We start from the raw sequence: 21667 nt of genomic DNA, 5'->3' as shown, positions 1-21667 counted from the left end.
GTATGGAATGGTTTCTAATACTAGCTAAGTAGCCGATAACACATAAAATGGTAAATTATAACCCAACAAAAAGGATAAAGGATAAAACAGAAAAACTACTCAAGTCTGTCACTTCTTGGCCACCAGACACAGTTAAAAAACTCAAACCCCACTACATCCGCCCCCCCCCCCCCCCAGATTATATGGGGCTCCGAAAATACATAAACAAAATGTGCCCCTTCGACCAATCGTGGAAGGAATAGACAATCCCAATTACCACCTAGCCAAGAAATTAACGGCAACACTCAAGGAGTTGGTAGGTCATTCCCCCTCCTACATAAAAAAAACACACAACACTTTATAAACAAAATCAAAAACATAACACTCGACAAAGATGACTTATTATTCAGTTTCGACGTTTCTGCCCTTTTCGCTAATGTCCCCATCAATGACACAATTCTCCTACTACAGAACAAATTTCCGCCCGACATTATGGCCCTCTTTGCCCACGTACTAAAGTCCAGTTACTTCGTGTGGCAAAACAAATTCTACCTACAAAAGGAAGGTACAGCCATGGGGTTACCACTATCCCCCCCCAATCGCTAACTTCTACATGGAAACCTTTGAGCAAAGGGCTCTTGATTCCGCCACGCTACGACCGACAGTCTGGCTTAGATATGTTGACGACGTGTTCGCGATCTGGCCGCATGGGCGACAAACGCTAAACACATTCCTTAGCCACCTGAACAAACAACACAAACGCATACAATTTACCATCGAAATCGAAAACCAAAATTTGCTCCTGTTCCTAGACACACTAGTCACACGTCTTCCTTCAGGCAGTCTATCCTTCATGGTCTACCGAAAACTGACACACACTGGCCAATACATACATGCGAATTCATACCACCACCCATCACAAAAATATGGAGTCATTAACACCCTTAAAAACAGAGCCACAACTATTTGCTCTAACCAGCAAGCCCTGAAACAAGAACTAAATATCATTAGTGACACATTCATAAATAATGGCTATAACAAAAATACTGTTAATAAAACTACAACAAAAACGAATCTAGATTAGAGTAAAACCATAGCCATCCCATACATTAAAAGGTTATCAGAAAAAATCAACAGAATCCTACAACATTATAACCTCAATGCCACCTTTAAACCACCCACTAAACTTAAAACCATATTCAACTCCTCTAAGGATTCTCTCCTCCCATTAGCACATCCTGGTATCTATTGCATCTGCTGCACATGTAACTTACCGTACATTGGTGAAACAGGATGGACAATCCCTATACGCAAGAAAGAACACTTTAGACACATTAAATGTAACCATTATGGTGAAGCAGGCCTCTCAGACCACGCACTCAACACTTTACACCAAATCAACTGGAAAAGCACCTGCTCCTTACACCGCACAAAAACCTGGTACAAAAGGAAATTTAAGGAATCCTGCGAAATCCTGATAAACCACCCAAATATCAACAACAAAGATGGCATGAAAATTCCAAGGATCTGGATGGCACACATTCAGCCTACCTAATATGAAAGATCCAGCATAAGTCAGGACTCTAGCTAATCCTTAGCTAGCATTAGAAACCATCCCATACCAACTGGATGGAATGATGTTAATACATGTATATAGTAGACAACACTAATAATAGGACTCTAGCGTTGATGTAAAAATTTTATTTTTTATTTTTTTTATTTTATTTTTTAATTTTTTTATATTTTTTTATTTATTTTTTCCTCACTAGAGGTCAGGCCAACAATTGTAACGGTCGGTCAGTGTCTTTAACAAACCAGTTTGATTGTAGTATAGCTTGTTTCCTGTGTATAGTTGTATGCTCCAGAAGATGACCTTGACATAAAGGTTGAAACTTCGAATGTAGATTTTAGTTATATTAAACTAAAGTTTTTATTCAAACACGGTAGTGGTCTCCATAATTTTCAAAAATGCATTCGGATGACCGTGTAAGCCTAAAAGAAAGGGCACTTCTTAACTCTTTCGATTAACTGAGATTCTACGTCACCTGTCATATCATTAATTCTGTGACTGTCATTTGAAAGAGGAATCAAATCAACATCTTTAAGTAACTTGTTGACAAACATCGTTTTTAGTACATCTTTTATAGCTGGAAGTAGCAAATTTTTCCTGATAGAATGAGGTTTCCCTGTTTTCGCTATGCGTAAACTTAAGAGATAGGATGCTTCCAGTGCCTTGCTATTAATGGAACCCATGGCTGAAACTATATCTTTCCCATGATTTAATATCCCTAAGCATCGCTGAAAAAATTCAATTGGCTTATTTTTCACATCACAATGTTTAGTTTCTAAATGTTGTCAGAGTTTCGCAGGTTTCATGCACTTGTTCGGTAACACTTCATAACACAAAACACATTGAGGTTTCTGTTCACTTCCATCTCCACACCAAGTAAACCTGAATTCCAAATATGAACTGTTATATTTTCTACTGTATTTTTTATTTGAACTGCTTGTTTCTTCTTCTTTAATAGTATCAGATATATTCGCCGTTACAACACTTGTATCACAATTAGGGTTAGCATCACCTGGTTCATTTGCTCTTCTTTTCAAAGTCTTAGTTCTAAGCCACTTTTTCATTATTAAAAAATGTTTCCGAAAAATATATAAATATATAATACTGGGGTTAGCTCAGGACACACTTTGTCCAAGTATCACTTAGCACTTCTCAAGATATACTGAGCCTTGGTTGAAGGAGGGAAACCTTCAATAATAAAAATCAATAAACAACAAACCATTGGTTGAAATGCAGATAACACATATTCACTTCAAATCTGACAAAACAGCAAGGGAAGGCAGAAGCAATAAAACTATATTGTTGTTCACTTCACCCTTTTTATTATTCATCATTCTGCCACTAAATTTGTAGCGGCTGAATGACAATAATAAAAGAGGGGTGAAGTGAACAATAATATAGTTTTATTGCTTCCGCCTTTGAACATTCTGACGATATTTTTTTTTTTAAGTTTCCATTTGATTTCAATAATTTTTACTTACTTATTCAATTTTAATTTGTTTAGATAATTAAAAATATATATATTTATTTAATTAATTTAAGTCTGCCTGCAGACCACCTGTGGTCTATCTATGGACCACAGGTTGAATAACACTGCTCTATACTAATGCCAGAAGTATCTGGAATAAAGGTGATGAATTGGTGGCACTGATATCATCAGCCTGGCCAAAGATTATTGGGATCTCTGAGACGTGGTTAACGGAAGATGATATAATAATAGGAATAGAAGTAGCATGGTACAGCATTTTTCGGCAGGAGAGGAAGGGAAAACCCGATGGTGGGGTACTGATTATGATAACTGATGACTTATGTCCTCTAAGAGTGGAGGCTTTGGAAGGTAGACACTAATGATTTTGAAAACATATGGTGTGACGTAGAGGTGGGAGACAGGATATTTACTGGGGTGTTGCTATAAGTCAAGGGGCAGAGAGTGGGGGAGCTGGAGATGTTTAAGTAGTTGAGCTTGGCAAGTGCAAGAAGAATGATTGTAATGGGAGATTTTAACTACAGCAGTATAAGCTGGGAAGAGGAAAATGCATGTAGTAATAAAAGAATGGAATTTCTAGAATTCTTGAGGGACAAATGTCTTAGGCAATGTGTAATAGAGGGAGCAAGAGGTTCAAGAGTTTTGAATTTGGTCATAGCATCAGAGGAGCTGATAATAACTGAGATGACATCTCTTCCCCAAGTTGGAGAGAGTGACCATGTCGTTTTGATTTGGAAGATGAACAGATATGCAGGAGTTTCAAAGAAATGGGAAATGTATGTGAAATTATAAGGTGGGTAATTATAATAGTCTTAGATATCAATTTGGGGCAGTTCCATGGAGGGAGGAATTGGAAGGGCTTGATATCATTAGTGCTTTGGAAAATTGTGAAGGAATATTTGTTAGCAGCAATAGTAAGCTGTATTCACGAGTGAAGAAGAGAACACAATTTGGTGTAAAGTGGAGATATAAGGAGAGGGGTGGAGAGCAGATGCATGAAGAATATAAGACTCAGGCCAGGAGAGTGACTAGTATGGTGAGGAAGGCAAAACTGGAATATGAGAAGAGATTGCCACTAAGATCCAAAGAAAATCTTTTGGGAATTTTTTAGCTATGTGGCCAGTAGGAGAAGAAATGATTGTGGAAGAATGATATTGTGGGATAAAAATGAGTATAGAGTGACTGATGCAGAGGACATAGTGGAGTTGCTCAATGAACACTTTATTAGAGTATTTCATCCTGGAGAAACTGGTTTTAATACTAGAGGGATAGGGTAGGTTTGAGGTTTAGAGGTGCAAGAGGAGAGTGTGTTCCAAATACTGAGTACTCTGGATGTCAATAAAGCTGTGGGATTGGATGGTATTTCACCATGGGCTTTGAGAGAATGCTAAACAACTGACAGCTCCGTTGACTTGACTTTTCAATGAAAGTCTGGCTACTGGAAAGGTAACTAGGGAATGGAAGGAAGGTAAGATAGTGCCATTGCATAAGGGCAGTAGCAGACTGGAGGTGTCTAATTATAGACCAGTTTGTGTGCCATCAGCAGTTGTTAAGGTCTTGGAGAAATTAGTGAGGGACCATATACAGCGTTGTGTAGATGAGGGTAATGTTATCTGTGAGAATCAACATGGATTTGTTAAGGGGTGCTCTTGCTTTAGTAACATGATTGCCTTTTATAATAAAGTGACAAGATAAGTTAATGAGGGAAAGGCATATACTGAGATTTTTTGGGATTTTGGGAAGGTATTTGATAGGGTACTACACGATAAGCTGATATTTAAGTTGCAGCAAATGGGTTTAGTTGTCAGGTTAGCCAACTAGATTCAGGATTGGCTGTCTGATAGGTATCAGAGAGTTGTGTATGGTGGGGTCAATATCAAGGAGGCAGAAGGTTACAAGTAGGGTTTCACTGGGCACAGTACTGGGACTTGTATTGTTTAACCTTTATATCAATGACATTGTCAATGGATTACAAGGGGATATTCAGTTGTTTGCAGATGATGTGAAGCTGGTCAGGGTTATTAGTAATAGTGCAGATGTGGCAACCTTTGCAAGAGGATTTGAATAAATTGGAGAGACAAGCAAATGAATGGGGAGTTCGGTTTAATGCAGCAAAATGTAAAGTCTTGAAGCTTAGGCTACATCAACGGAAGGCTGCATACTCAATTGGAGGAGCTGTACTGGAGAAAGTAGGGGAGACGATATCTGGGGATGATGACTGATAGAAAACTGAAATGCAGGGAGCATATCGCAAAGATGGTGAAGGTAACCCAGAGGATTGCTGCAATACTGAGATGGATGCTGACCTGCAGGGATAAAAGTGTTATCATTTCATTTTATAAGACCCTGATCAGACCACACTTAGACTGTTGTTCTCAAATTTGTTCCCAGGATTTGAAGAGGATAAATTAACTGTGGAGAAGGGTGCAGAGGCGGATAACAAAGATGGTTTCAGGACTGTACAATGTTAATTATGATAGAAGGAGAGGTGATATGATCAAGACTTTTAAGCTGTTGAGAGGCAGTTGCAAGGTGGACACTGGGGAGTTCTTTCTCTTGGTGGAACAGCGGGAAGGAGCAATGACAAGGGGCCATCCCTGGAAGTTACGAAAGGAAGGTGTGAGGAGTGGTTTCTTTGCATGGAGGGTAGTTGGATCATGGAATGCATTGCCTGATAGAGTGGTGAGAGCAAGAATGGTCAGTGAGTTAAAGGAGTGGTGTGATAGACTGTGTTTCCTAGGAAGGTCCTCTCACGATGAGTCTCTTGACTTAATGGAGGCCTGAATAATAATAATAAAAGAAACCTTGTGCACATCTTATTTACTGTGTCTATAATGATAAATTTTATACAGCACGCTCTTCAGTTGTTCGTGATCTTTTTCTGCCACTCTCATTCACTCGATTCTTCCATTCCTTTCCAGTTATATCCATCAGCCATCATTTCTCGCTAATGGGTAATTATAGCTAATGGAATACAAGTGTGAAAACAGAGTGAATGAAGATGAGAAGCAAGAAAAAAAACATACGCAGCTCTAATCACTTGTTTACATTCACATGCAGTTCCTTCTGTTCCATCACTTGCTCACCTGCTTTTCAGAATTTGCACATTCTTGTTTGCCGACTGCTGTGCATTCTTTTGCTTACTAGTATTCATTCTCTCTCACCCTTCCTCCTGCTACTACAATAGTAGTAGTCAGAAGAAACATGCAGTTAACAGACAGTATACATTGATCCCTCATAGCCTTAGTTGTATTTGCTATAATTTGAACCAAACCAGAGCTTGCTACTACTGAAAATCTTATTCCCTTTCCTTCTTTTTTTTTTTTTAGAGAAAATCTAGAAAATTATCTAGAAAATTCTTCTATGCGGACGACATAGCATTAGCCACCAGAAATAGAGAACTAAGATGGACGGAGGAAACTCTCACAAATGGCCTTGCTGCTATGCATAACTACTTTAAAAAAATGGAGACTGCAACCAAGCCAAAGTAAAACTGAAGTGTCAACATTCCATCTCAGCAATATACTGTCACACGACGAGCTGAACATCCAATTTAGAAATTCAGTTCTACACCATAACAAATATCCTAAATACCTAGGAGTTACACTTGATCATACCTTATCATATAAGAAACATGCTGAAAACACAACTGGAAAAATAAGAACTAGAAACAACATCATCCAGAAATTATGTGGCACTTCTTGGAGTGCAGCAGCAACCACATTAAGCACATCCACACTTGGATTGGTTTTTTTGGTGGCAGAGTACTGCATTCCTGTTTGGCTCAACAGCTGCCATACCAAACTAGTAGACTGCCTGCTTAACACCACAATGCGACTTATCACTGGAACCAGAAAAACAACTATTTACTGGCTCCCAATGCTGAGTAACATAACACCACCAAACCTACAAAGACATGATGCTCTATTACGTGAATATGATAAAATACTCACAAATACTGAATTGCCTATACCCAATGACATACTAGAGCTACAGCTCAACAGACTGAAATCAAGAAAGCCCCCTCTCTGTGAAGCTAAACACCTGAGAACGACCAACTACAATACCAAAGAACAATGAAAATGAACGTGGAGCATAAATACCAATGCTCAACTCCAAACTTAGTTTGATAGGCATCGTCTCAATATCCCGGGTGTGGGATAACTGAGCCGAAAGACATGGACAATGCTGAACAGGATTCGCACTGGACATGGAAGATGTTCACGCTCTCTGTACAAGTGGGGAAAAATTCCCTCACTGGAATGTGACTGCGGGCACCCGAATCAATCAATCCATCACATCTCTACTGAGTGCAGTCTTCGTGCATACACAGGTCAAAGAAATGACTTCCTGGAGGCGACACCGCCTGCTATATACTGGATCAGACAACTTGATCTTAACCTATAAGTGTTTTGTTTGTTGAAAGTATGAGTGTCTTTGTTTTATTCTAATTGTTTGTCACTTACTTTTTATATATTTATTTTGACTTATGTACCTTTATAATTGCATGTAGATTGCCATACGCTAAATAAATAATTTTTTTTTTTTTTTTGATATTATATTCACATAGAGATACTTGATCTCAATCAGAGAAACATTGGTATCCAGTAGACTATTACATGTTCTCTAAACATGAGAAGTGCAGCAATCTTCATTTTTGCAAAATTATTTTTTAATAATCTTAAGCAAAGTAATGTTAACATTTCTGTAAGTTTTTTCTAATTATTTCAGTAATTAAATACCTGGTTTCTTTGCAGGTAAAAATACTATATGCTTTTGGAATATGAAGCAAGTATTAATTTGGATGGCCTATCTTCTTCTTGTTACTGTAATTTATTCGTGTTTTTCACATCCTCTACAGAATCTACACAACAAAATATTAAGGTATGGCATATACTAATCAATTTATCATTAAACATAGTTTTCACTTCTTTTTTATTATTTTTATTTTTTGAATACTTTATTTTTACTTGCATTATTCTTATGGTGGTACCAAATAGTAGAGATTGTTCAACATAATTCACTTGTATTATACATGGATTTTGTAAGTTTGAAAGAAAAACAAAATTACATTAGACATGAAAACCTGTAAATTATATTTCTGAGAAATATGTATGTAATGGGAAGTTAGTTGTTCAGCATTAAATATAAATGGAATGTACAAAGATGAAAATTTGTTTTATGAGTTTTGAGTTAATTTGAACTGGGAAATAGTGGTTACTGCTCGTTTTTAATGGAATTAGAAATCAAAGGAATTGCTAATGTCATCAATTGATGCACTTGCTTAATATTAAATACATTACATTAGCCAGGCGCTAACAGTCAGGGGGGGACTTTTGGCCTCAAGCACCACATGTCGCCACTGCGCGGTCCTCTGCAACTGTCCACCACGTTCTGGTCTCCAGCCCGACAGCCTGCAGGTCTTTCTTCTCCTGATCCGCCCATCTCTTTCTCGGTCTCCCTGGCGGCCTCCCTGATTGCGATCGGGCCTCACACACTTGTCTCACAGTCCTTTCGGGGCCCATATGGTACAGGTGCCCCAGCCACTGAAGATACCGGGCTCACAGCTCCATCAAGATGTCTGCCGAGTTGTAAAGCGTGTATGGCAGAATTGGACCGCCTCCTCCAGACTCCGTCTGCCATGACCCCTCCATAGATACGTCGTATCATCTTGTTCTCGAATACTCTCAGATGATTGGCTTTTCTCGCCCTGAGAGTCCACGCTTCGGCACCGTAGAGGAGAACAGGCCTGATCAAAGTCTTGTATAGTCCCACCTTTGTAGTCCAAGACAGCAAGCGCGAGGCGAAAAGGGGACGCACCTGATAATAGGCCACATTTGCAGCATTTACCCGACTCTGGACATCAGCCTCAACTTTGTTGTCTTCAGTCATGAGAGAACCCAAGTACCTAAATACCTTCACCATCTCAAACTGTGCAGCCCCCTCTGGATCTTGAGCAGCATGGCGACTCATAAAAAGGTATTTTGTCTTCTCGGCATTTATTTTCAGGCCAACTTCTTCTGCAGCTTCTTCATTAGCAGTAACCAATGCCACCGCGTCGTCCCGTTGATGCGCCATAACATTCAGGTCATCAGCGTAGCCAAGAATCCTAACTTGCACCCCCATGTCGACTCCACCTGCCACTTGCTGTGTGTTTCTAATTAACTTTTTCCAACACCAGATTGAAGAGAATCAGAGAAAGCCCATTACCCTGCTTCACACCGGTCTGTACTCGAAACGGGTCCGAAAGGTCACCTTCTGCTTTCACTCTTGCTCTCAAACCAGCTACGCACACCTGCACCATTTTTCAGAATTTTCAAGGAATTCCCAGCTCTTCTAACACCTGCCATATTTTTGGGCATATCATTGAGTCATAGGCTTTAGAAAAGTCTATGAAAATATTATGAACTTCCGGTTATATTCCTAGCACTTTTCAAAAACTTGGCGCAGCGTGAAGAGTTGGTCTATTGTAGAATGGTTCCTCCTGAAGCCCGTCTGGTAGTCACCAAGGCACTCTTCTGCATATGGTGTGAGGTGCATTAGCATGATGTTAGACAGCACCTTGTAGCCAGTGTCGACAGCAGTGAGATGCCCCTATAGTTGCCGCATTGAGTCTTATCTCCTTTCTTATATACTGGGGTGATCAGCGACTCCTTCCACTCGTCCGGGCAGACAAGTGGAAGGATAATTTAATATTTAATATTAAATACAGTTGAAATATACAGATCTGGATACTCTCTGTAAGAGATTTTTAATGAAAATCTTTGTTAGTTATATTGGAATTTTGGAATTTTTTCTGAATTTTAATTTCAGTTTTATTTAGTTATTTTTATTTTTTGGAAGTATGATCTTTTATGGATTACAGATTGTTATTTTTTCACAAATATTTCTCTGTTCACTATAGTTGTAGCATGATACAAATACATTTGCACCGACAGTTTCTCTTCTTCCTATTTTATTGTGCTATGAAACATAATTTCTCCAATCATTTTTAACTCTAATCTGATATGTGAGGGCAAACCATCTGTGCAGTTATGCTAGACATAATATTGGATGCCATGTGAACTTATCCCGCAGAATGCTAAACAACATTAGTTTTTTTTGCAATGGAATCCAGTGATTGGTGAACATAGGGAGTAATATGACAGTGGAGCTTCATAAAAAAATATCGTGGAAATGTGTAGTGTGTATTTTAGTAGGCTTTTCTGCTTTGTATATGAAAACTAGAAGTATCAGCAACAAGGAAAATGAAATGGTTGAATTGATTGAGTTCTGATTGAGTTGAATTGATTGCCCAAAAGTTGTTGGAATAAGTGAGAGATGGGTGGATGAGGATGACATCCTGACAGAAATAGAGATGGAAGGGTGTGTTGTATTTTGTCAAAATAGAGAAAGGGTAAAAAGGGAGGTAGAGTGCTATTGATAATAGAAAAAGAGTTGCATCCATACAACATAGAGATGCAAGAGGGAATAGTGGTAGCGGTTTTGAGACAGTATGGTATGAGAGAGGTGAATAGAATGAAATATTTTGTTGAATGTATAGACCTGGTAATTTGGAGGGAAGCGACAAGGAAATGTATAAGAAAATTAGCCAAGCAAATGGGAAAAGGGTGATGATTATGGGTAATTTTAATTAAGGCAATATAGATTGGAATGACAAAATAGCAACTGGAAGTAAAGAAATGAGTTGAGGTTTTTGAGGGACAGCTCAAAAACCTCAACTCATTTTGAGGGACAGCTCAAAAACCTCAACTCAAAAACCTTGTGTGCTCTCTGTTACATGCTGCCTCAGGCAGCATGTAACAGAGAGCACACAAGGATTGAGTCTCAGATTTTATCATCTCATCAGGGAATGGTATTATAAATGAGGTATCAAATCTCCCTCCAGTTGGTGAGAGTGACTATGAAGTGATTACCTGGGTGGTTGCCAGCCATGTGAAGACTTCTGTGAGGAAAGGGTATATATGTGGAACTACAAGGCTGGTGATTATGATAAGTTCAGGAGACAGCTTACAGCTGTAACATGGAATGATAAGTTGGGTGGAAAGGAGATCACTGCTGTTTGGATGATATTCAAGAACTGTCTGGTAGAAGCAGTGTTTAACTATATTCCAAGGATCAGAAGGTTAAATAAGATAAGTGGGAAAAGGATGAATGAAGAGATTAAGTATGCAATACAGAGTCAAAAGTCATTATGTGCAGGCAACATAAGCGGAGCGGTAATAATCTGTTTCACAAGGAATACAAAGAACAGTTGATAAGGATCGCAAAAGTTCAGTATGCCCTGGTTCCCTGGCAAAAACAATGGGGGTCTTATTTAACCGGGCGACACCCCAGTCGGCATGAAATTTTGTCATGTTGTACCATCATTTTGTATTTTGGTTTAACCAATAAGAATACAATTTGGTTGGCTAAATCCCAAATTGCCAGCCCATCTTCGTTCGTTCAGTATCCAGGTAGATACCCAACAGGGTGCACCACGAGAAGGTGAGGATTGGACATTAGGTCAGAAGCACTGATCGGTTCTCCACATTCGTTTAAAGGCTATGTGGAGGTCTCCTCTCAGTTGACAAAACTTGTGGAAATAAAAACAGTTCCTATTTGACATCTTTGTTTCTATTTTAATAGAACCTTCAAACAGAAGGTTCTATTAAGATAGAAGTGGAGGAATTTTTTCAGGCTTTAGAGAAAGCAACTGACACAATGAAAAAGGAAAAGTTGGTCCTTGTTGGGGATCTAAATAGCAGAGTAGGAAATGATTGTCAGACATACAAAAATATTTTGGGAAAATTTGGAGAAAAGACCAAAGCTAATAATAATGGCAAATACTTCTTGGATTTCTGCTCAGGACATGGACTAGTTATTACTAACACCATGTTCCAACATAAAAATGTGCACAAAGTCACATGGAGAGAAGAGGCAAGGAATAAGAAAAGTCTCATTGACTATGTTATTGTTGATAGAGATGTTTTCTCCCTGGTGCAGGATGCCAGAGTGTATAGAGGATTTGAAATTGAAAGTGATCACTATTTAGTCTTGAGCAGGATAAAATTGAATTTCATATTGAAAAGAATAGCATGTAAGAAAGTTTTAAAGCGAATAAAAGTTGAGCAGCTCTCAGATGTGAACTGTAGACTAAAATACACAAAGAATATTGAAGAAAAAATGAAAGAGTTTGAGAACAGGAATCAAACCTTGGAGATTCAGTGGCAAACTCTGAAGAAAACATTGATTGATTCTGCCAGAGAGGCATGTGGTGAGGTTGTCTGCAAGGATAAAAAATCAGAACTCCCTGGTGGACACAGGAAGTTAAAGAGGCAGTGAAGGAAAAGAAGAAAGCATATCAAAAGTTCCTGGCAAATAAGTCAGATTGTTCTCTTAGAGAATACAGACACATATGTAAGAAAGCTAAACAATGTGTAAAACTGGCTAAACAAAAGTCATGGGAGGATTTTGGCAAGAACATAGAAAATAAATATCAAGAAGGCGGCAAAATACTCTGGAGGTTGTTGAAGAAGCTTAGAAATGGAGGAAAGAGTGCTGTAAAAGGAGTTAGAGATGATAAAGGTGACATGAAAACGGGAGAAAAAGATATCCTTGAAGTATGGAGTAATTACTTCGAAAAATTGCTAAATGAAACAAGTAGTGATAGCACAGTGGTAAAAAAAACACTCAACAGGCATACAGTCAGGAATACATATCCATGCTTGAAGTAGAAAAAGCTATCAAAGGCTTGAAATGTGGAAAGGCAGCAGGAGTAGATGATATTTGACCAGAAATGTTGAAGTATGGTGGCATAAAAGTCATACAGGTTGAAGTATGGTGGTATAAAAGTCTTACAGTGGCTGCACTGCATAGTTCCGAAAGCCTGATCAGAGGGATGAATTCCCGATGATTGGAGTAGAGCTCTCATAGTACCCATATATAAAAAAAAGGGAAATAAAACTGAATGTGAGAATTACAGAGGTATTTCCCTACTGAGTGTTCCTGACAAGATCTATGCAAGTATACTTGAGAAACGATTGAGAAGAATTGTGGAAGAAAAGCTTGGTGAAGAACAAGCCGGATTCAGGCCAAATAGAGGCTGTCAGGATCAGATCTTCACTTTACGACAAATAGTCGAGAAAGCATGGGAATATAACAAAGATCAGTATTTAAGTTTTGTCGATTTGGAAAAGGCATATGATAAGGTGCCAAGAGAGAAGCTATTCAATATGCTATAGTTATATGGTGTCATATGGTGTCAATGGGGCATTATATCAAGCTATACTTAGTCTTTATTTGAGTTGTATGTCAGCAGTTAGAATTGAAGGAAGTACGGGAAGATGGTTTAATGTTAAATCTGGTGTGAGACAAGGATGTACATTATCCCCTCTGTTATTCATTATCTATATGGATCACATTATGAAGGAAAGTGGTATTAAACCTGATATCAAAATTGGAGATGTTAATGTCTGCTCTTTGCTTTATGCTGATGATGTTATACTTCTAAATAAATCCACTACAAATCTTCAAGATTCCCTGACTAAATTGAATAACTGTTGTAATAGATATGGTATGAAGGTCAGCAATAAAAAGAAAAAGACAATGAAAATAGGCAGAATTGTTGAAAATGTCAACTGTGTTGTGAACGGAGAACCTGTGGAACAAGTAAAACATTTCAGCTACTTAGGCATGATTTTTACTGAAGATGGTAAATTAAATAGGGAAATAGACAACAGAATCAACAAAGCTGGGTATGGTAGGAAGTCAATTGAATAAATTCATATGGAATAAAAGAGTCGGAACACTAAATTAGCTGTTTACAAGACAGTGTTCAAACCAGTTTTAACTTATGGATCTGAGAGCTGTGTCAGAAGTAAATCACTTGACCAAAGACTAGAGACCGCAGATATGAGAGTCCTGAGAAAGATTAGAGGCGTGAACAGATGGCATCAATGGCAATATCATATTAAAAACGAGGATATTAGGAAAGAACTTGACATTGTCAGCATCCAGGAATGCGTTTGCCGAGCTAACCTCAGGTGGTATGGTCACTTAAACAGAATGTGCGAGGAAAGATTAGCCAAATAAGTTTGCTCTGCCAGGTTGGCAGGAAAACGACCCAGAGGAAGACCAAGATATAGGTGGATTGATACAGTACAAAATGCCTTAGACGATAGAAATATAAGATCTGATAATGTTGGAGTCTTGACAGATAACAGACTCATTTGGAGGAAAATTGTAGATAGGAAGTTAGTAATGATGTAAATTTTTCATGTTATACTATCATATCCTGTATACTCCTTGAAGGTACGTGGCAGGAATTTGATGATGATGAAGTTTTGTTAAATGCTTTGTTTCACTTTATCAGGAAATAACAAAAATAAACTAAAAATTAGAAAGCAAGTAATAACAGTTAATAGCTATAGTAAAAAAATATTTGAAAATGTTTAAACAATGGAAAGCGTGCATTCACTATTACACTGGCTGCTGGTTCGTGGATTGCTGTATACTACTGGTAGATATAAGTATGTTATAGTGGATTAAAGAATTCATATGGAATAAAAGAGTCGGAACACTAAATGAGCTGTATACAAGACAGTGTTCAAACCAGTTTTAACTTATGGATCTGAGAGCTGTGTCAGAAGTAAATCACTTGACCAAAGACTAGAGACCGCAGATATGAGAGTCCTGAGAAAGATTAGAGGCGTGAACAGATGGCATCAATGGCAATATCATATTAAAAACGAGGATATTAGGAAAGAACTTGATATTGTCAGCATCCAGGAATGCGTTTGCCGAACTAACCTCAGGTGGTATGGTCACTTAAACAGAATGTGCGAGGAAAGATTAGCCAAATAAGTGTGCTCTGCCAGGTTGCCAGGAAAACGACCCAGAGGAAGACCAAGATATAGGTGGATTGATACAGTACAAAATGCCTTAGACGATAGAAATATAAGATCTGATAATGTTGGAGTCTTGACAGATAACAGACTCATTTGGAGGAAAATTGTATATAGGTAGTTAGTAATGATGTAAATTTTTCATGTAATACTATCATATCCTGTACACTCCTTGAAGGTACATGGCAGGAATTTGATGATGATGAAGTTTTATTAAATGCTTTGTTTCACTTTATCACGAAATAACAAAAATAAACTAAAAATTAGAAAGCAAGTAATAACAGTTAATAGCTCTAGTAAAAAAATATTTGAAAATGTTTAAACAATGGAAAGCGTGCATTCACTATTACACTGGCTGTTGGTTCATGGATTGCTGTATACTACTGGTAGATATAAGTATGTTATAGTGGATTAAAGAAGTCCAGATTTGATGTAAAATCATCCCTTGTTTTTTATTACACTGTGAAGAATGCTTCATATCAGTTGATTCTTTGAATGCTCTTCAGTAAAAATGATAATCAATGTGATGCATTTCAGTTTGTTGCTATTCTACTTGGTGTTTTGTTTATGTTATATGCTTTCTTTCATTGTCAACATCCTTGAAGTGTTCTGATCAACTTATATCACCAGATCTGCCAGTATCTCCTGTGGAGCATAGATCACAACTCTATCTGATCTTGTAGACACCTGGTGTTTTAAGTGGCAGATGTGGAGATTATTATTATTCAGGCCTCCATTGAGTCAAAAGACTCATCGTGGGAGGTCCTTCCTAAGAACATAAAGTCTGTCAAGACTCATCGAGGGGAGGTCCCCCCAAAGAAACGCAAAGTCTATCATGTTGTTGTTGTCTTGTCCTTTGAAGAGTCTTAGATGTTTCCGTGTGCTCCTTGTACTGCTTTGGCTATGTCTGTGATTTTGTTTGTATAGAGCTGTTGTTCAGGATTAGGATCTATTTCTTGCAAGGCTGCTGTAATTGCTGGACAGGTAAAGATGTGAGTGGGTGTCAGTTCAGTATTGGGGCAGTTGTTGCAGTTTCTATATGTTCTCGTATCATCTGTATTGATCTTCATTCCTCTATAATGTCCTGTTCGTAGTCTTGCTATCGTGGTGGAGGTCCTTCTGTCAGCATTGATCTCGTATCACTGATTTCAATGGAATTAGTTTAGCTTTTGCCAGTGCATTGGCATCAGCAAGAATTATCATATGAGTTTCTTGGTTGAGTTCTCTGGCCTCTTTTGCTAATTTATCAGCTGCTTCGTTGTGATCAATGCCTACATGAGCAGGAATCCATTGTAAAATGCCCATTTTCTAATGAAGAGTCATAAAAAAAGTCTATCATACCACTCCTTAAACTCATTGACCGTTCTCACCACTCCATCAGGCAATGCATTCCACGGCTCAACCACCCTCCACGCAAAGAAACCACTCCTCACCCTCTTGCTCACAGTTTCCTTTCGTAACTTCCAGGGATGGCCTCTTGTCATCACTCCTTCCCGCTATTCAACCAAGCGAAAGAACTCCCCAGTGTCAACCCTGTAACCACCTCTCAACAGTTTAAAAGTCTCAATCATATCACCTCTCCTTCTTCTGTCCACCAAACTCTGCAGTCCACATTTCCCCCAGCCGATCCTCATAACTATCCTTGTACAGTCCTGAAACCATCTTTGTCATCTGTCTTTCTATCCTTTCCACAGTTAATTTATCCCCTTCAAATCCTGGGGACCAAATCTGAGAACAATAATCCAAGTGTGGTCTGATCAGAGACTTATACAACGGAATGATAACCCACTTATCTCTGCAGGTCAGTGTCCTTCTCATAATTGCATCAATCCTCTGTGTTACCTACACTACCTTTGCAATATGTCCCCTAAACTTCAGGTTTCTATCAATCATCAACCCCAGATCTCTTGTCCCCCCTACTTCCTCCAGCATAACTCCTCCCATAGAGTATGCTGCATCCCATCGATGTTTCCCAAACCTCAAGACCTTACATTTTGTTGCATTAAACCGACACCTCCCCCATTCATTTGCCCATCTATCTAGATTATTCAAATCCTCTTGCATGGTTACCACATCTGCACTATTACTAATAATCCTTCCCAGCTTCGTGTCATCTGCAAACAACTGAATATACCTTGCAATCCACTTGCAATGTTATTGATATAAAGGTTAAACAATATAGGTCCCAGTGCTGAGCCCTGTGGGACCCCACTTGTAACCCCCTGTCTCCTTGAAACTGCTCCACCATACACAACTCTCTGATACCTATCAGACAGCCAATCCTGAATCCAGTTGACTAATCTGACATCCAGACCCATGTGCTGCAACTTAAATATCAGCTTATCATGTGGCACCCTGTCAAATGCCTTTGCTAAGTCTAAGAAAATTGCAGTATATGACTTTCCCTCATCTGATGTTCTTGTAACTTTATTATAAAAGGCTAGCATATTGCTAAAACAAGAGCGCCCTTTCACAAATCCATGTTGACTCTCACAGATAACATTACCCTCATCTGCCCAATGCTGTATATGGTCCCTCATTACATTCTCCAAGATCTTAACAACTACTGATGACACACAGACTGGCCTATAATTAGACACTTCCGGTCTGTTACCACCCTTATGCAATGCCACTATGTTACCTTCCTTCCATTCCCTGGGGACATTTGCCGAAGCCAGACTTTCATTGAAAAGCCAGGATAAAGGCACTGTCAGTTCCCTGGCACATTTTCTCAAAACTCGTGGTGAAATACCATCCAGTCCCAAAGCTTTACTGACATCCAGAGTACTCAGTATCTGAAACACACTCTCCTCCTGTACCTCTATACCTCGAACCAGCATTATCCCTCTAGCATTAAAACTGACTCCTCTAGGATGAAATACTCCAATAAAGTGTTCATTGAACAATTCCACTAGGTCTTCTGCATCAGTCACTCTATTCCCATTTTTATCCCACTATATCATTCTTCCATAGTCATTTCTTCTCCTACTGGCCACATAGCTAAAAAATTCCCTAGGATTTTCTTTGGATCTTAGGGCCAATCTCTTCTCATATTCCAGTTTCGCTTTCTTTACCACACTAGTCACTCTTCTGGCCTGTGTCTTATATTCTTCATGCATCCTCTCTTCACCTGTCTCCTTATATCTCTTCCATAGCCACTTTTTCACATGCAATTCCTGTTTAATATTGTTTGTCATCCACTTTACTCCAAATTGTGTCCTCTTCTTCACTCGTGGTATACAATTTACCATTGCTGCTAACAAATATTCTTTCACAATTTCCCACGCACCAATGATATCCTGGCCTTCCAATTCCTCCCTCCATGAAACTTCCCGAAGTTGACGTCTAAGACTATTATAATCACCTGCATTATAATTCCACATAAGTTTCCGTCTCTTTGATACTCCTGCATGTCTATTCATTTTCCAAGTCAAAACCATATGGTCACTCTCTCCAACTGGTGGGAGAGATGTCATCTCAGTTATTATCAACTCTTCTGATGCTATAACCAAATCCAAAACTCATAAACCTCTTGTTCCCTCTGTTACATGTTGCCTAAGACATTTGTCCCTCAAGAATTCTAGAAATTTAGGAGTTTTCATGTGTTTAGAGATTTTGTTGATTGGGTAGAAAGTGACTTAAGTTTTGTTGGCAAAGCAATGTTGCTATTTTCTCTGTGATTCATTGTATATATGGAAGAATCACTGTTCCATTATATTCTTGGTTTTTTTTCCTGATTAGTTTGGAAATTGAAATAGATTTATTTTTTTATTACCCAATGGTTCTGTTTGCAATGTTCTATGGTAGTGATTTTTTGGAAGGATAGAATTAAGATACTGTAGTTCTTGATTTCTTTTATCTGTGTTGGTGGAAATTCTGTGGGCTCTGTTGCATAAGAAACAGATGATGCCTATTTTTTTGTGCTGGGTGGTGATGAGAAATTCCGTGTAGGTAATGTCCTATGTTAATTGGTTTCCTGTAGAATGAGGAGTTGAGTGTGTTTTGTTCTGATATCTCAACTAGTGTGTGTACCCAAAAAACAGTAAAGACCTATTTCTTTCTAATTCAACTGTGAATTTAATTTTGAGGATGAATATTGTTCAGATAGATGGCAATCTTCTAATTGTGTAATAGTACTGGACTAGATAATAAAAATATCACCAGCATATCTTGAACAAATTTTTGGTCGTGTTCCTTGATGTTGGAGGGCTATTTTTTCATACCACGACATGAATAGGTCAGCTAACATAGGAGAATGGTAGGGCCTATTGGTAATCCTTCTTTCTGTTCAAAAAAAACTTCTTCAAATTTGGAAAAAGTGCTATTGATAAAGTGTTTAAAGAGGTCCACTGTGTCTCAATGGAAGATGTCTTGAAGTAATTGTATGATTCGTGTTCTAGGAATGTTGGTGAAAAGATTTACAATGTCCAGGCTTGCATTTATATAAGTAGGAGCAAGTGTGAGGTCTCTGATATATCCTATGATGATGATGTAATTGACAACGGATGTACCTTACAATGTGGATAGGTTTTCTATTGACAAAAAAGGATCTACTGGGTGGGCAGCTCAGTGACTGGTGTCAAGGAAGATGTAAAAATATTCATAATATACAATTATGAATCTTTTTACAGTTGTTTCTTTATGTTAATATTTCATTAGTTTTTGGCTTTGTAATTATGTATAATTGGAACTTGCAATATGCCTGATAGGAAATTGATATTTCTTTCAAGAAATAATGTGAAGTATTTGAGATGAATTGTACTTACTAGATTCAGATAATTGTTATAATTTCAATGGTTCTGTATGAAATTCATAATTGTTAAGTGTTATAATATCTGTCATTTATTGCAAATACATTCCCTTTTTGCTAATGATGACTTGTCAGCCATTACTAACTTCTTGCTTGTCGCTTTGAACAAGTGCATGTGCTGCTCACCAAGGAGATTAACAGCTGATTGACAGCTGACAGAAAGGATGTTTGGTACCTGAGAAATGAAAGAAAACAAAAAGAGAGAATGGAAGATTGAAAACGCAGTCCAGAGAATTTTGTTTTTAGAAAGTTTTTTTAAAACTTGACATTCAGAATATATTAATAGAGGATTCCCAAAAGGGAATCTTAAAGAGGCGATACCTTAGATGGAAAAAGTGAGACAATCAACAAGTGAATAGTAAATAAAAGGAGATATTAGGTAGAAGTTTTATTTCAGCATTCAAAGAAACACAAAAATGGACAATCTCGTCTTCTTTCTTAAGGACACCAGAGATATCAATTAATTTCTTGGAACAGGTGATGGAATTAGTGAAATCTAAAACTGTAAAATGGCTTTAATGAGAGCCTCTGCTTTTTTGTCTAATCTTTACTTGTAATGAACCTTACAGATATTTTGTACTGAAAATAACAGTATGTCATCAGTGTGTAGAAGCAACAAGCAAATCAAAAATACAAGGTACATACAACATTCAGTTTACCAATTAAAAATGGTTGCAGTATGCTAGAAATTAATATTAATAAGCAATATTAAAAATATTTTTGATGTTTACATAAAATGAGAATCTTCCAGAATTTTTGGGGAAAGAGACTATTGTTCCGATTCAGGTTAAGCTGATGTAAAAGGGCTTCACAACTTTCTTTGAAAAGGCATTCATAATTAAAACTTCTTCTATGAAGAAGACGAGCTTTATCCTACACGATACTGTATTTATAGTACTATATTTAATAGTGTCAATATTATGGTGTGCCAGACTAGACTTTTGAGGTTTCACATATTCAATGTAATATTCAAAGGGTTCATTAATCCTTTTTTTCACAGAATGGCCTGTCTTCACAAAGTATGTCACATAAGATTCACAAGGGTTCTGGTAAACACCAGCTGAAGATAGAGGCAACAGTTTGTCCTTTGTAGATGGTAACAGGTGAGAAATTTTGTTGATAGGAAAATATGTGGGAATAAAGTGATATCTCTCTACAAGTAGGTTCAGCATCATCATCATCATTATCAAATTCCTGCCATGTACCCTCAAGGAGTGTACAGGATATGACAGTACTACATGAAAAAAATTACATCACTACTAACTTCCTATCTACAATTTTCCTCCAAATCAGTCTGTTACTTGTCAAGACTCCAACATTTTCAGATCTTATATTTCTATCGTCTAAGGCACGTTCTACCGTATCAATCCACCTATATCTTGGTCTTCCTCTGGGTCATTTTCCTGCCAACCTGGCAGAGAACACTTGTTTTGCTAATCTTTCCTCTCCCATTCTATTTAAGTGACCATACCACCTGAGATCAGCTCTGCTAACACATTCCTGAATGCTGACAATGTCAAGTTCTTTCCTAATATCCTCATTTTTAATATGATATTGCCATTGATGCCATCTGTTCACGCCTCTAATCTTTCTCAGGACTCTCATATCTGCGGTCTCTAGTCTTTGGTCAAGTGTTTTACTTTTGACCCAGAACAAGTAGGTTCAGAGATACCAGAAATATAATGGATTGGAACCCTGCAGTCTGTTTAAGAATCTTTAGGTGTTGGAATATAGGAATCAATTAGCTGTTGGATTTCATGAGGGTTATAACCATTTAATTCCATTAAAGTTTTCATAGTGAGCAGTTCTTGTTGTAAGCTTGAGGGAGAGGAACACACATTATGCGTTCTATTATTAATTAATGACTTGATAATTTTGTTTGTTTGATTGATTTGATACTGTTGTTTATTTTTGATAAGTTAGTGTGTCTGCATGAT

At 37.9% G+C, this 21667-nt stretch overlaps 1 protein-coding gene across 3 annotated transcripts in view; it reads left to right on the top strand.

Moving 5' to 3' along the window:
* LOC150108862 (uncharacterized) overlaps positions 1-21667 on the top strand; it is a 299142-nt gene that overhangs the window by 37797 nt on the left and 239678 nt on the right. For all 3 annotated transcript variants that reach the window (XM_090410451.1, XM_090410442.1, XM_090410458.1), the window contains one exon: positions 7793-7919. In XM_090410451.1, the coding sequence (XP_090266577.1) occupies positions 7819-7919 (101 nt within the window). In that variant the 5' untranslated portion in view covers positions 7793-7818. The remainder of the gene's footprint in view (positions 1-7792; positions 7920-21667) is intronic.

This window comes from Typopeltis vanoorti, chromosome 2, assembly GCF_054136105.1.
Source record: "Typopeltis vanoorti isolate ZY-2024b chromosome 2, IOZ_Tvanoo_1.0, whole genome shotgun sequence".
Classification (NCBI taxonomy): Eukaryota; Metazoa; Arthropoda; class Arachnida; order Uropygi; family Thelyphonidae; genus Typopeltis; species Typopeltis vanoorti.
The sequence above is the reverse complement of the archived record's forward strand: the minus strand, read 5'-3'. Positions and strand labels throughout refer to the sequence as shown.